At 47.1% G+C, this 15,765-nt stretch overlaps 1 protein-coding gene across 1 annotated transcript in view; it reads left to right on the forward strand.

The window, feature by feature from the left end:
• Positions 1-15,765, forward strand: part of DOCK3 (dedicator of cytokinesis 3) — a 390,304-nt gene that overhangs the window by 360,749 nt on the left and 13,790 nt on the right. The window contains exons 39-47 of the mRNA XM_063113398.1: positions 3,723-3,809; positions 5,216-5,320; positions 8,922-9,063; positions 10,151-10,317; positions 10,454-10,540; positions 11,154-11,333; positions 11,973-12,056; positions 12,157-12,273; positions 14,670-14,791. Of these exons, the coding sequence (XP_062969468.1) occupies positions 3,723-3,809; positions 5,216-5,320; positions 8,922-9,063; positions 10,151-10,317; positions 10,454-10,540; positions 11,154-11,333; positions 11,973-12,056; positions 12,157-12,273; positions 14,670-14,791 (1,091 nt within the window). The remainder of the gene's footprint in view (positions 1-3,722; positions 3,810-5,215; positions 5,321-8,921; positions 9,064-10,150; positions 10,318-10,453; positions 10,541-11,153; positions 11,334-11,972; positions 12,057-12,156; positions 12,274-14,669; positions 14,792-15,765) is intronic.

The following is a 15,765-nucleotide window of genomic DNA, read 5'->3' on the forward strand; positions in this document are numbered from 1 at the left end:
TTGCAAAACTGCAGAAGCTCTTTTGTAACCTAGCCCAGAAGGGAGGCCAATGCTCAGGTCTTATACAGCCTATGTGACTCATCTACAATGCTGGCCCCAAGCCTCTTCCCCTTGCTGGTCCAGAGCCAGGCTTAGGGTCCTTCCCTGGCATAGTTTTGGGCTTGTCTTCCTGGCACCCAGTTGACCTGGAGCTGACTCATCCACATGTCCAGCAAGCCCTCTCAGCTTGGAAGGAACGGCATAAGCATGGTGTGAATGTACGTGAGTGCTTTGAGTGTATTAATTTTCCTCTTTCCTTTCTATGGGCATAGCGGTACAGAGTTATCCTATTCTGATTGAGCTTACTTTGGTGGGATGTGTGAGCATTAATAGCCCCCTCTTCATCCCACACTATAGGAGTACATAGAAAAGCAGTATTAAACCTTAATATGTACTAGGGAGTGAAAAGTAAAACCTGCCTGAGTATTGTAGATGGGCAGTGTATTAGTCTGTTTATGTTGCTTATAATAAAATACTACAGAACTGGGTGATTTATAAAGAAAACAAAATTTTTTGCTTACAGTTTCTGAGGCTGGGAAGTCCAAAGTCCATCTGGTGGTGGTGACAGTGACCCAGGGGTCTCACATTGCAAGATGGTGGAAGCAGAGAGAGCAGAGAGAAAGACAGACTCTCCTCTTTTAAGTCCTCAGAACCACACCCTTGACCACCGTTTTTAATCCATTCACTACTGCAGTCCTACAATCCAATCACCTCTTTAAGGCTCCACCTTTCAGTTACCATAATAGGATTTCCCACCCTTTTAACAGTCACAGTGAGGACTAAGTTTCTAATACATAAAACTTGGGAACACAATTCAAGCTTCAATAAGTTTTGGGGGGACATAATTTAATCCACTTCAGGCAGGAAGGGGAGAATTACTTGGGGGCTCCACATCACCTTCTCAGTGATCTCCCCACTCCTTGCAGCAACCCTGCCTTTGCTTGGAATTGCTGGAGGAGCAGGTCTGTGCTGAGTACACACCACTTAGTGAGCCCTTTCATGAGCTCATTCTCCAAGGCACATTTATCAGATGCACTCTTTTAGACTCATACAGAAGGTCCACCTGCTCTGTTCCTGTGCCTCAGCTCCTAATGGAACCGGTAGGTAAGGCTAAGTAATTCTTTTTGAAAGCATTCAGGGTTTTTCTAATGCCTCCACAAAACCTGGCTGCTGCAGGAAAAATGCTCCTGTGGGGTGGGGCAGGGCAGGGAGGCTTGATACCAGGAATAAAATCACCTTGGCAACAAGAGGAGGGCAGAAAAGGAAAAGACTTAGAGGAAAGGGCAGGTAAAGGGGTTCTAGCCCTCAGCACTGCTAGCATATTCTGCCTCACAGGCCAGACCCCTCCTGACTTTACTTTTACACACTGCCAGCATCTCTCCTATCTGCCTTAAATGGATAACCCAATCTCCATTGGTCCCATATTCATTTCCTGGGTACACAGGAGGACTCGTGTTCATAGCCTAGCTCTAGGCCATTCTCTTCAGTAGTGAGGTGGTTAACCTAGGAACCTTCTCCAAGGTGGACTGGGCCCGGTCCACAAGGGGTCAGCTCTCCCAGGCCAGACAGGAGAGAGGGTCAAAGGAACAAGGTGTGGCAGAATGAGAGCTGAGAGAAGGAAGGGGAAGTATAAAGATGAGAGCTGGCCTTTCACCCCCAGGCAGAGGGAGCAGACAGAAAGGGAGGCTGGACAGAGGCCTCTGGTCTGTTCATTGGGCACACAGATCATCAGCGCTAGACCAGCCTTCTCTGTGGGGGTGAGCTTAGGCCCTCCTGAGAGTTCACCATAGCCCACACTTCTCTGAAGGAATGACTCTTGCTTCTAGTATGTTATGTGTAAACAGAGGTACAAACACTGCCAGACTGAAGACTCAGGCCCATCCCTTCCTTTGCTGTTTGATTAGAGCAAGCCCTAAGTCAGAGTAACTTGTGTGCCATCTCTGTAGGGGGGTGACAAGGATTTGTAATAGCATGCATCTGCAAGAGCTGGCAGAAGTGATTGCATTTCAGACACTGGTCCGGAGTTTTAGAGTTAGATTTGCCTCCTGCCTGAAGGAGGGAAACCAAGGAAAAGATGTAAATGGGGATAAATTTTTCTCTAGTACATGCCCTACTTGTATACAGAGGCAGCCCTCAAAGCCCTCATACCCACCAGTATTCCACCTCTCCCTTCAAAGCTGGCAGAGTGTCTTAAAACTCTTGGTCTTGGCTCACTCTGAAGATGATTGGGGGAGGAGTGCCTTGAAGCAGCAGGATTACAAATTAGGGCAGAGATGCCAGCAGTACACATGAGCATTGATCCCAATGGAGAAGACCTGTTTTTTTGAGTGCCTTTAGCCCCACATGAGGACATCATGACCTAAATGAGCAGTTTCTCATGGGACAGCTCTTGGCAGAATGGCCAGAAGTCTGTACACAGCTTGTTGCTTAGCCAGCTCCCATGGGGCTGCCTGCCAGGCAGACCTTATTGTGGGTCCTTGGCTGAAACCTGCCTAAGCAGCACTTGGAGCTTGAAAGAGGATGACGTATGCCCCCTTGAAAGCTGCAATATGGGGATACTAGAGATGTTCTAGCTCACTGAGGCAGAGGCATTTTATTGGAGCAAGGAGTCAGGGTCTATTTAAAATTCTCTTTGATTTGTTTCAGTCTCTTTAATTGGTCCTGCAATTTCAATCCATATGGCATTAATTCCTTCAAAGGATAGAAATAATTAATGCTGTTTTTGAGAAACACAATCCCAAATGAAACAGTGTTTTTCTTTTCCCTAAAGCTATTTCAGATAGTATTTTTAAAAATATAGTCCTTATTGTTTAAAGATTCATACTGAAATAGTTATTGGTGAAATTACATGATGTCTGAGATGCTTCAAAAACTATGAGGAGGAGTAAGTGGATGGGATGTGAATGATATAAGATTGGCCATGAGTTGGTCATTGCTGAGATGGGATGATGCTTACCTAGGGATTCATTCTTCTTCTCTTTACTTTTCTTTATGCTTGAAATTTCCTATAATAAAAACATTTTGATTAGTATTTAGAAGTTGGGGAGAGGAGCCTGGGTGAAATATCAAGTAAACTGATGATTCCCAATCTAACCAAGAGAGAAAACACTACAGTAAAAGAAAAAGGAAAAAAAAAAAAAAGAAATGCACAATATTGCGTCTTAATGAAGGCCACTGCAGCATTCTTTAGGCGCCTGTTAGATGGGCTTCTGCCATAGCAGAAGCCACACCATAGAAACAGCCTGGGATCTGACTAGGCAAGGGTCATCTGAAGCCTAATTTAATGTTCAAATCTTTCCATAAAGGAAATGGCCAGGCTTCCTACCAAGTCCTTAGGTAGCCACTTTCTTCTTGGTTTTTGTACTTGTTTCTGAGCTTAAATAATCTTATTTAGAGTAGTGGAACAGAAATGGACAGGAAAATGCCTGTTCATGACAAGGTAGGGAAGGCCTCTTGGAGGTGAAGACATCTGAGCAGAGACCTGAAAGCTGTGCTTGAGCTAGAAAGCCACAGTGCTATGTGTCATGCTCCACAAATTGATTTTGAGGCATGTTCTTTGTAACATATGAGTTAGAGTTAGCAGGAGATCTTTTGTTTTTGTGTCTTCTGATGTGTTCGATGTGAGTTTAAGTCGTTCTGAGGATGTCCGAGGTGCTGAAGCCCTGTTCCTATTTCTGACACAGAGCTGGGAGTTTGGGATTCCACTGTGCAGGGAGCTGGCATGTCAGTACGAGAGCCTCTACGATTATCAGAGCCTCAGCTGGATTCGGGTGAGCTTTGCCCCTTCCCCCACCCCAGCCTTGACTGGAGGTACCAGGACTTTCCTGACATCAGTTTCTGAGAGAACATTCACTGTGGGCCAAACCATTGGTTTACTGCTGTGGGCAGTACAGGAGAAGCAGAGGCAAAGGTTTCTGCCCTCAAGACACTTGTAGGCTGACTGGAGAACCAAAACACACACCTGACAAATGATCGTATGATCTGGACCCCAGGCATCACTGGTACTCAGGGAAGTGAGAAACCAGCATAGGCAGGGTAAGATGGGAGTTTCAAAGAGAAAGTAGCAGCTCAACTTCATGAAGAAGCTTTTTCTGAAATAGTTTTGTTTAAGAATGCCTCTAAAAAACATCTAAAAACTTTATAAGAGCTTCCCACACTTTGGTCACTGTTAAGCACCTTGTCTTTGCTCCCTTTTTGAAGCAAAATATTCAAAAATTAAGTCAGATGCACCATGGATTTTGAAGGTCTGCACCAAATGTTTCCTGGTTGCTGGTGCTAGGTTCTGAATCATGGCAGCTGCTGACTTCTTTGGCAAAGAGAGGTCAGCAGTTTCAGCTTACCCTTCCCTGTACCCTTATCCTTGTGGTTAACTCTCCTCTGTTCCCTGATCCAGATTGGAGTTTGGATGTGGTCTTCTAGCAGTAGCTTCTTGAATGGTTTCTGAAGGCCACTGCTCCCAAGCAAGCTGGCTTGATTGAATATATTAGAGCTATCTTCCCAATCAAACATTCAGTGAGTTTTTTCTGAATGTGAAGCCAGGTCAGCCAAGACTAAAAAACTTACCAAGGTTGGTAATGCTGGACATCATTGTTAGTTAACTTTCCAAGCTTAAACTCTCCTAAATTGGAACCAGTACCAGTGATGCTGGCAACTGAGCCTTCCTCACTAGGTTGTTAGCATCTTTAGTCAGATGATAGACGAACAAGAGCATATGCAGTTGAACTGATGCGAAGTGGTACTGAGAGTTGCTGGTAGCCAGCCACAAGCAACTCTAGTCAGGGGTCAGCTGGTGTAGTGAGTAACAGTCAAAACCAGAAATCCCTAGGCAGAAAAAGTCCATGTTTAAATGTGTGCCCCTCAAGTGCAAGAAGCCCAGGTCTCCATGGGGCTAGGCACCCCCTGGGAAGGACATTCAGAGCAGCTGCACAGGGCTGCAATGGGTAGGCCTGTCCCCATCCCATCATCAGATGGTGATGAAGAAGGAGGGCTTCCTCTTCTGTGATGCATCTCCCTTGAAGGAAGCTGGTCATGGCTAGGGGTTCACTTGCTTCCTACCTAGGTGGAATTGCCATGATCCCTTTCCAGAAGACAGTGTCCAGTTTGGCCTGGGAGAACTTGTTTTGAACAGCAACAGTAGTGAAGCCAACCTGAGGGCAGTTGCCTTTCTCATTTACAGAAAATGGAGGCCAGCTACTATGACAACATTATGGAGCAGCAACGCCTGGAGCCTGAGTTCTTTCGGGTTGGCTTCTATGGCAGAAAGTTTCCTTTCTTCCTTCGGGTGAGTTCATTCAAGTGGTCACAAGAACTTGTATATTTTATACATAATTCACTTAAAACGTATACTCTTTTTGTTTTTTGATTTTTCGTTTTTTCCTGTTCTACTGAATACTTCTTTTCAAATGACTGACCAGTCAGCAAAAGGCATTTGGCTTTATTTAACTGCGCCGGCTGCCAACTTCAGACTCTGTTTTAGTTTGCTGTATTATTCTGTATCTACCAGGAATTTGTGAGGGTGGTTTTCCTACCAAATCAGCCAAGTTCCTTCAGGAACTGACCAGGGTCTAAAAATGTCCATAGGTACCTTTTAACTTCTGCCTCCAGTGTCTGGAACCTCCATTGTAACTCTTCTCTGTCAAATAGGGCATCAGTACAGCCCTGCCCTCAATAGTAGGCTGGCCTCTTGGGATTTGTCATCTAAAATAGGGGTTTTCTCTCCTGAATACACTGTAGCCTATACAGCCAGGATAGAGAACTGTTGGTTTGAGACAACCTGGAAGTCAGTTCACTAAGCTCCTGGGACCCTGAGAGAGCTTCCAAGCATTGGGTTTGGCTGTGAAAAGCCTCTCCCATGCTTCTAGGCAGCCAGTTCTCTGACCCTGGAAGACAATAGCCATTCCTTTCCACCCATTCCCTGGAAGGCTGAACTACAACATAAACAAAGTGGAAGGAATTGCTGAGTATAGACCTACTGATACCAGTTGAGCAGTTGTTATTTATTTATTCAACACAACCCAGGGGCTCCAAGAATAGTCAACCTGCACCTGGAGACTGTATCCATAGAGATTTGTTGTTCTATGATGACCTACATAAAGCTGTCCTGATGAATGAGCCCTGGTGCTATAGTTGAGACCTAAGACTAGCTCTGATATCCCCCAATTCCAATATCATCTTAAAGTTTAGTGTCCATAAGTCTCAGTGAGCAGTTGGGAAAGTTCATAGGATCACTTTGATATGTTTGGGATCCCATCTTATTAGAGAAATTGCTTTAGCCAGTGAGCAATAACAAGCTTGGTATCACAGCAGGAGTCAACTGGGTTTAATAGCTCCTTTAAAAATCCAGTCTGCTCGCAACAGAGCCCAGACTAACCACATTTCAGATGAAAGGCAGGTCAACTTGCACTTTTCCTGGACAGTAATCACTCTAGGCTAAAAGAAAAAATGATCTGTGTGTTAACTAGTAATACCACAGGACAGCAAGCTCACTCTGCCTAATTGTGATTCCCAGGAAGGCTCTCACTCTATTCCTCAGGAGTGTTCCTGGTAGCAGAATGGAACTGAATAGAGGCTTCCTTAGGAGGTCTGGACCTCTTCATCTCTACTGACCATCCAGTCCGGGCAGTTCAGAAGTGGCATATTTGCTGCTCCCATCAGCATAGAACATATAATAGCAGTAGAGGTAGAAATCAGCTAAAGAGGTAAAAGGAATTGTATAAGAACTAGAAATCAAAAGCATCTCCAGAAAGTCCTTTAACAAACTAATGACTCTGGCCCTATAACTTTCTTCCTTCTCATTTTTTCTTTGCAAATTATGCTAACTCGTTGTTATTTTATTCTCATTGTATAGATTCACAATTTGCACATCAGAAACCAGCTTTCACTCTAAAACATCATTATGGATATTATGAAATCAGGCTCTGGTGTCCCCTGTTTCTGTTCCTGCTAAGCAGTAATGCTCCATTATAGTTCGACCTTGCTCCCACCCTCTCATTCTTATGTCACAGGGCACATCAGTGTCTCAAGTGTCCTTGGAGCTTTCTGACAAGTAGGACCTGGCAAAGAACCTGCTGCTGAACCATCCAAATCATGCTCTCAAGGAACAGTCTGAATGTTCAAATGTGGCTTCAAAGTCTCTAGTAACGAAGAAAAACAGGCGGTGTTAGGAAATGTCACCATCAGTCCATCCCACAGGAGCAGTTTCTAGGAGCTGTGATTTATGCATACAAATTTCCCTGGCCTAGATACATGCCTTTCCTTCCTTCAGCTGCTCAGTTCATCTGTGGCAAATAGACTAAGTCCCAGTGGAGGTAGCTGTTTGCCTTGTAGATGGCAAGAATAAAGTGCAAAGCAGTGGCAGCCAGATCTGTCTTGTGTGGGGATGCTGGGGCTCTCACCCAAGTAAGCATGAGACTAACAGCCAGCCTCAGGGTCAGCGCTGTGTGCCTTCCTCCTGCTGGGCCTTCTCCAGAAGGCTAGGCTACTCCCTCACCATCTCTGAATACACAGGCCATCTATTACTTTAACTCTATCAGCTTGGTTTCTCTGAACTATCTGCCTGCCTCCCCTCATAAATGTGATTACCTACTAATCTGCAAGAAGACAGGAAAACATCCAGCTCTTTCTTCTTAGGGGAATTGCTATTTCTCTTCATTTGACCTATGAACAGACTGTTGATGGTTGTATGTATATAAGTGAATATGAAAAGGCCAGTTCTTCACAAGTACTTTCTTTGTTCTGTTTATCAAGCAAGAGACTTAGAAATGTCTCTGTCCTTTGACCACTGGTCTGTTCCACTGGAGAGGCCAGCCTGCTCCTCATGACCTTGTGTTCTCTTCTGGTGTTGTCCTTCCCTTCTGATTTGTCCTGACACATTGGGCTAGCCTTAGCTGAGTTCTCCCATAGTAAGAGAAGTAAAAAGTGGGCAGAAGTCCGATTCCAAGAAGGTTGAAGTCCTCCAAGGTCTGGCCTGTGATCAACCCTGTCCCAGGAAGCATATGGCTGGCCCTGTGGATACTCCCTCTATCTCTTCCTCTGAAGACATGCCAGGAGGGGCTGCCAGTGCCTGACACCACTTTGTTGAAATGGGTCTGGTTAGGCAGCATGGTAGGCAGACAATGTCACCAACAGGTTTTAGAGGAACTTCCTCCAGCCACCTACTTATGACCATCTGTGAAGTAGACAGAGCAGCAGGGTTAGAGGTGCCTTGTCCACAAAGAGACTTCAGTCCACAAAATGAAAAACAGACCTAACCCAACCAAATGTGACATAACATCAAGTTTTAAGGAATGTGTAGTTACAATGATGTTGATTTGTTCTGCTGAAACATTTGCAAAGGAATTTGCTGCCAAAGAATTTATTAATGCAATAAACAGTTAATATCTACTGGGCACTGCCAGCCTCTTCAGCCACCCTCCCACCAGATCTCCACAAGTACCTTCTTTCCAGCTGCCCTTTTCCTGTCTTGGCCATTGCTACCCTGGTTGTCACTTTACCCACATAGATTGCCCTTCCCCACTCTTCTCTGCCAGGCTAATCCAGGTGGCCCTTTTAGAACTTTTTAAAAATATAGCTTTTTCTAAAATCCCATCCTCTACCTTGCTTCCCTTCGTGGGTAAGGTATTCCTCTCTCCTCAAAGCTTCCTGCAGCCTGTACCTCACCCCCAGGGCTGCTATATCACAGTGCAATTCTCTCTTTGTCCCTCTCTCTCCTCAACTGTCATTTCCCTTAGGACAGGGACTGAGTACTGTGCCCTGTGCCTGCCCCAGGGCCTGGTACAGAGGAATCTCCTAGGACATGTTTGTGGGATGAGTAACTACTGACTCCTGTGTGGAGTTGAGGGGCTGCAGGCAAGGCATAGAGTGTACTTTCATATTTGTGGCAGAACAAAGAATACGTGTGCCGTGGCCATGACTACGAGAGGCTAGAGACCTTCCAGCAAAGGATGCTCAGTGAGTTCCCACAGGCTGTCGCCATGCAGCACCCCAACCATCCTGACGACGCCATCCTACAGTGTGATGCCCAGTGTATCTTTTGATACTCAGTGGGGGGAGGAGGGCTGGCTGGGGCCCTGGGAGGTGAGGCCCACCCAGTCAGCTGCCCCTCTACCACGTTGTTGGCCTTGCAGGCTAGGTTACTCATAGTACTAAACCTGAGTATATCCTTATGACAGAACCCGCAGTTTGCAAGGCACTCCTGCCTCACAGAGGAGGCAGTGGCATGCCTTTAGCCATGGGTGGCCTAGTCATCAGCAGGGCTTCAAGGGGACCTTTATTGCTCAGGCTGGCTTCTACCAGCAGCTTAGTCCCCACCCTGCCCTATAAGGGACCTGCCCCAGCAACCATGAGCAATCACTGTACAGGGTGATTTGGGGTCCCACCAGTTCTGTTGTCACAGGGACACCATCCATGCTGTCTTCTGTTCCACTCCTATGTGTGCTGTTATTGTCCCTTGTCTTTGTCAGATGGACTGGGGTGAGTCCTGGGAATGCAAGGAGGGGGAGGAGATGGGGAATGCCTATGGTTTGGTGGCACTTGGAATCTGAATGCAAACACTGGTCTCCCCCTCACTCTCCCCTTCCAATAGCTTCCCTGGAGACCACATGACAGTCTCCATGACTGTGGCAAACTAGTTCCAGAGAGGGGAGGACAAATGGACTCCCATCTGATTTTTTCTCCACAAAGACTCCAAATAATATTTTATTTAAAAGTTTTTTTGCAGGAAATACAGTTTACCTACTACAGTGGGCAGGCCCAGGCCCTGCAACCTTCTCTTAGCCTTTTCTCCCAGTCTTCCTTTGGGGTAGGAACCTACATTCACCTGACCATTTTCCCCTTCTTTCTTAAAGGGGCACCAGAGAACACTTGGCAGTTGACATCTCACCTTGGCTGAGTGCTCATGAGAGCACTGGAACAGGGAGGGGGAGGGGACAGATAGATTTGTCTAACTGAGCTTCGGTCTGATCTGCCCCTCGAAATGCTGATGCCTTCACCACTGCTGTCAGTAGGGAACAGGGGCTATGGTGCTCTTCTCTCCTTTGAGGAGATGACAGGGATTAACCACTCAGGTCCATCTCTTTCACAAGTCTGAGTTTCCCCTTCACTTCTTGCCCAGACTTGCAGATCTATGCAGTAACGCCTATTCCAGATTACGTAGATGTTCTGCAGATGGATAGGGTCCCGGATCGCGTCAAGAGCTTCTATCGTGTCAACAATGTGAGGAAGTTCCGGTACGACAGGCCTTTTCACAAAGGCCCCAAGGACAAGGAGAATGAATTCAAGGTGAACAAATCTAGGAAAGCAGGGGCAGTGCTCATTACAAGTCCTGGCCAGGCCCACACACCGTTGCATCCCTCAGGTAGGCACGGTGTGGTGAAACTTGCCTAACTGCCTACACCTGTCTATACCCTCTGTGCAGAGCCTGTGGATTGAGCGCACCACACTGACCCTGACCCACAGCTTGCCTGGCATCTCTCGATGGTTTGAAGTGGAGAGGAGGGAACTGGTGAGACTTGTCTCAGATGAGGCTAAGCTTCATAGCTGCTCCCTCATCCCTAGCTCTGGGAACCTTTCTCTAAGGACTAAAAGAAAGAGCAAGCTTCGGCCACCTGCCTGGCCTAGGCTCCCACAGGTCAATTCTGTGCCAGGAGCTTTGTGTACCTTCTCTCATCTAATCCACACTACAGCCCAGGTAGCAGTGTTTTGATTTTTGGGGGGCGTTTGGGGTTTGATTTTTTTGTTAGTTTGTTTGTTTTTGTTTTTGGTGGCTGGCCAGTACAGGGATCTGAACACTTGATATTGGTGTTATAATACTGCACTCTAACCAATTGAGCTAACTGGCCAGCCCATCAGCAGGTATTTTTAACCTCCCAGTTTACAAATGAGAAAACTACTCTCTGAGTTTCAGGAAGCTAGAGCTCTCTGATTTCAGAACTATTTTCTGTACTTCCGAGTACCTATAAATCAGAAGAGAAAAGTAGGAAGAGCCCAGGCAATCTCAAGTCCACAGAAACAAGGAAGGAGAATCAGCATTATAGGTCTTTCTTAGATCCCTGTTATCAGGAATGTGATGAGGGATTATCATTTCTGGGATGACACTGTGTGCTGTGTGCCCCCAGGTGGAGGTGAGCCCTCTGGAGAATGCCATCCAAGTGGTGGAGAATAAGAACCAGGAGCTGCGAGCCCTGATCAGCCAGTATCAACACAAGCAGGTGCATGGCAACATCAACCTGCTTAGCATGTGCCTGAATGGCGTCATTGATGCAGCTGTCAATGGAGGCATTGCACGCTACCAGGAGGTAAGCTGGGGCCTGAGACCAAACCCACACAGGCAGCCTGTCTGGGAGGCAGTTTGCAGGCTCCCCTTCTCAAGATTGCAGCCTCTTTGGGCAGCCTTCCCAGGTAGCCCTCTCCTGGCTAAGCTAACTTGGGGTAGCCCTGGGATGAAGCCCTAAACTCTCCACCACTCCCCATTTCTGTGGCACAGCTCTCTGGTGGGGCCTTTTCTTCATTTTTATTCTCTGAACTCTGACAGATGTATAATCCATCTGATTATAGGAGGATTAAGTAAAGTGGCTGCTAAGAGGAGCCATAGATCCCAGTCCTTCAGAAGTGAGTTGTAGGCTGGCTAAAAGGCTAGACCCCACTCCCAGGTCACCAGCCCTGCCTCCCCTACCCAGGCCATCCAGGGTCAATGAGGACTGTGGCCAGCATCCAGGTTTAGAGGATTTGGCCACCTTCAGTCCTTCTCAGACACAGAAAACACACCTCTGATTGCCAGAGATTCAAACAGGCCATGCTGGAGGTGCTAGTGTATCTACCTGTGAGGAGACAGCCTGACTGTCTTTTAGGTAGCACCTTTGGACTTAAGCCTCCTGGGCCCCATCTAAGTAGTAGTCCTTAGAAGAGTCTTCTTGATTTGGCCTTTCCTTTCACAGGCCTTCTTTGATAAAGATTACATCATCAAGCACCCAGGAGATGCTGAGAAGATCAGCCAGCTCAAGGAGCTCATGCAGGAGCAGGTATGTCATGCAGGGCTTAGAAGCCAGCAGCCAGTGGCAAAGGCCTACAGCACTCAGGGGTTGCTCTCTGGTTAACAGAGTGGCTTTGTCACCCTCATAGGTCCATGTCCTTGGAGTTGGGCTAGCAGTTCATGAGAAGTTTGTTCACCCAGAAATGCGGCCTCTGCATAAGAAGCTGATTGATCAGTTCCAGATGATGCGGGCCAGTCTCTACCATGTAAGCTGATCCTTGCCTGTCCTGTACCCGCTGCAGTAGAACCAGGTGTCACTTCCTCTAGAACTGTGCTACTAGCCAAAGGAAAGTGGGAGGGAGCAGGTAGGGGAGAAAGAAATTATCCCTGCCACAGAGGGGCAGGAGGCAGGGGTGGGTGCTATATCCCAGAGAAAGATGCTCAGGACCCACTCATTCACTCACTCCCAAAGAAGGCGTCAGATTCAAAGGCAAAGAACATTTTTCAGGGCACTGTGCTAGTGAATAGAAGTTTTCATATGTGGAAGGAAAGAGCTAAAGTATATGGCCCACATGTAAGAATCTCTGTGGAGATGCTTTTCACCCCAAGAGCCTAAGAGGTAAGGCATGGCCTGAGCCAACCCTCTCTCCCCATCTCCCTCCCTTTTTACTCTCCCTCCCCATCGTTATCCCTTCTCCTCCATCTCTCTTTTCCCTCTCTTTGCCCTTCCCCTCATACTTTGTCTCCCTCCCTCTTCCTCCCAACTTTCTCCATCATATCTGGTAACCCCAGCTCACATCTGAGAAAGCCTAGGTCAGGCAGTACTTTCATGCTGGCTGCTCTTAGGCAGGGGTCAGTCAGGTTCTTGGCTGGACCAGGCTCCAGAAGTCTCCCTAACTTTGGCCTTACTCTTAGGCCTCCACAGCAGGGTTTGACCCAAGGACTGATACACACAAGGAGGACCTGTATTCTAATTTTCCTTGGTGAGGGTCTTACAGGGAATGCTGGCTGGCTTAGGATAGGGTTCAGGTGGTCCTGAGCCCCTTATTCACATGCCCTCACCCAACCATGAGGCTGACTCCAAATGTTTTCTAGAGAAGATTTCCTGCTAAGCAGGCTGGCTCCCAGATCTCAAGGGGTATGAGCCCAATTACCTGCTGCTACCTGGCACCCAAGCAAAACTCTCTTCTCATTACCTAGAACCACTGGATAGAAATGACAGGGAGGCAAGGAAGTAGGGTTGTTCAATGCTGGGCCAGGCTGTCATGGACAAGAAGTGCCCCTTTAGGGATGACCACGGACCACAGTTGGACCGCTTGGACTCAGTGGCCTTGACCTGTTTGGAGCTGACCTGCTTTGTTCTTGGATTCGGGTTCTGGTCATCTCAGCCCCTCCAGGCTCCCAATGCAGGTCTCAGCCTGTTTCTGCACAAGTGTGGACAATATGAGAAGTAAAAAAGAGAAAAAAGAAGCTTGTAGTTTGAGAGGTGGGCACATTTTCCAGAGAAAAGCCTGTAGAGCCTGAAATTTCTCCTTTCTGTTTTGATTCTCCCATGGTATTTCAAGGTCAAAAATGCAAAGAAGGTCTTTTATGTTTCCCCCTTAATAACACTGGGGTGTCAGTCACTGAATCTGATGGGTATTCCATTACCTCCAATTCCACTGTGTCTCCTGCTAGTTTGGCTGGTCTCTGCTGTGTGCAAATTTCCCTGTCACAGCAGGTGGCCCACTGCTTGGAGGTAGGCTGGAGCCTGGCTACCGGTGAGGTCAGATCACTGCAGTGGCAAAAGCCCAAAATGCGTGCCATATACATCAAGGTCTTCAGTGTACACACATGGAGGTGTTGTCTCTGGCTGCAGAAACACATTTCAGCCCCCTGCATGCTTTGGAAGAGGGGAGTGGAAAACCTGCTGTTGCTTCAGGCCAAACTCGGAAATATCACCAGTGGACATAGGGCCCCTATGCACCACAGATTATGAAGTACTTGGAAACCTGGACAGTTGTGCTTTGTTTCCTCAGAGTCACAAACAGGGACACAAACCAACATGCTGTCACCCAGTAAGGTTTGAAATCAGAAGTTTCTGCCAAGAACCCTACATACTTAATAAGAATTTAGTTATGTTAAAATAGAACCATCCTGTTTTTCAATTACATACATCAGCATTTTATACCCTATCTTCCCATAGACTATGTCACAGGCAACTTAACCCAGGTCACTAAGAGCTGGGCCATTTAGCAATCCAGTAAAACCCAGCCCCAATCCTTATGTAAGAGGTCCCTACTGACTGACAGCTGATATTAAGCTCTTCCTCTCTTCCTTCCCAGTTCTTGTTATACTTATTCTGTAGTGGAAAAGCCTATTTACACATTCCTATGAACTCAAACTGACTTCAGCCTATTCCAGATGTGCTTTTCTTAGTGGGGGTCAACCTAAAACCTCGTGGCCTCTGGTCTAGACTCAAGTGCAGTTAGTCTGTGTTTTTGTAATAAAGGGATCATTGCTCAAAAGAAGTCAGCAATTCAGATTCAGCCAACAGTTTGATTCTTTTTTTGTTCCTCTTTGTTTCTTTTATATTTTGACCAGCAGCCAGCTCTTCCCTTCCACCCCTTTAATTACTTATTTATTCCTTACTCTCTATGAAGGGACATTCATTTCTCAACAGGAGTTTCCAGGTTTGGATAAGCTAAGTCCTGCATGTTCAGGCAACAGCACCCCACGGGGAAATGTTCTGGCATCCCATAACCCCATGAGTCCTGAAAGCATCAAGATGACCCATCGGCACAGGTACGGCCTTAGGGCTGGGGAGGGTTCCCTCCAGAGAGGTAAGTCTGAATGTCAAGGGTCAGAGGAAAGGAGTCTTAAGGAGTGCTTTTGTGTACTCACGTCCCTCTTACCCATGCACACAGCAAACACTTAAACAGCTCCTTCACAGGAGACTGCATCCAGCCAGTCACTGTGGGTGACAGAAGTGTTTACGTATTTTTGTGGGGGCATGGGGTAAATCTTGAATGATAAGTAGAACTTTGCTACAGAAAAGAGTTGGGATTAAAAGGGTGATGGGGTGAGATACAAGCAAAATGACTGACATGTGCGGTAGTCTCGAATGTGAACAAGCCAGCCTGGTCAGCACTACAAGTAGAGCCAAGTAGCTGGAGTATAGGATTCCAGGGTGTGGGAGGGGGTCAGGACCAGTTCTGAATGGGCCTTATTCATGCAGGCCTTTGGGCTTGATCCCAAAGGAAATGAGGATCACCGATCAGTTTTAAGGAAGAAAACAACGTGGTGATGTGGACATCAAGGTGTGGGTGCTCTGAACTCAGGAGTAGTGGCCTGCCTGGGTTCAACTGAGGATACTCAAAGCCTCTAGGGCAGGAAGGCCAGTTCGGGGGAGGAGGCCAGTGAGAAGAGCCCCTTACTTAGGTTTGTTTTGCAATGGGAGCAGCAACTCAGCGCAGGGCAGGCACTCAGTAAATGAGAAGGAACAAGTGATGAGGGGTTCCTGGTATTGATAGAGGATAGCTGTTGGCAAGCCTGTGGCCACAGATGTGGAAGGAAGCCCACAGAGAGTTCACAGCCAACTATTTTGATAGCTTCCCTGTACCAGGAAGACACCTCTGACCTGGGAGCAGATCCCATCATGGTGTGGACAGAGGGTGGGCACTGGCTCAGACTAACACCCCATAGCAAGGGAGTGCTGGGGTCCTTGACCTCATTCAGCATCTCTTTCATTCCTCCTGAGAAACTGCTAATGCCGTCAG

This window comes from Cynocephalus volans, chromosome 11 (assembly GCF_027409185.1).
Source record: "Cynocephalus volans isolate mCynVol1 chromosome 11, mCynVol1.pri, whole genome shotgun sequence".
Lineage (NCBI taxonomy): Eukaryota > Metazoa > Chordata > Mammalia > Dermoptera > Cynocephalidae > Cynocephalus > Cynocephalus volans.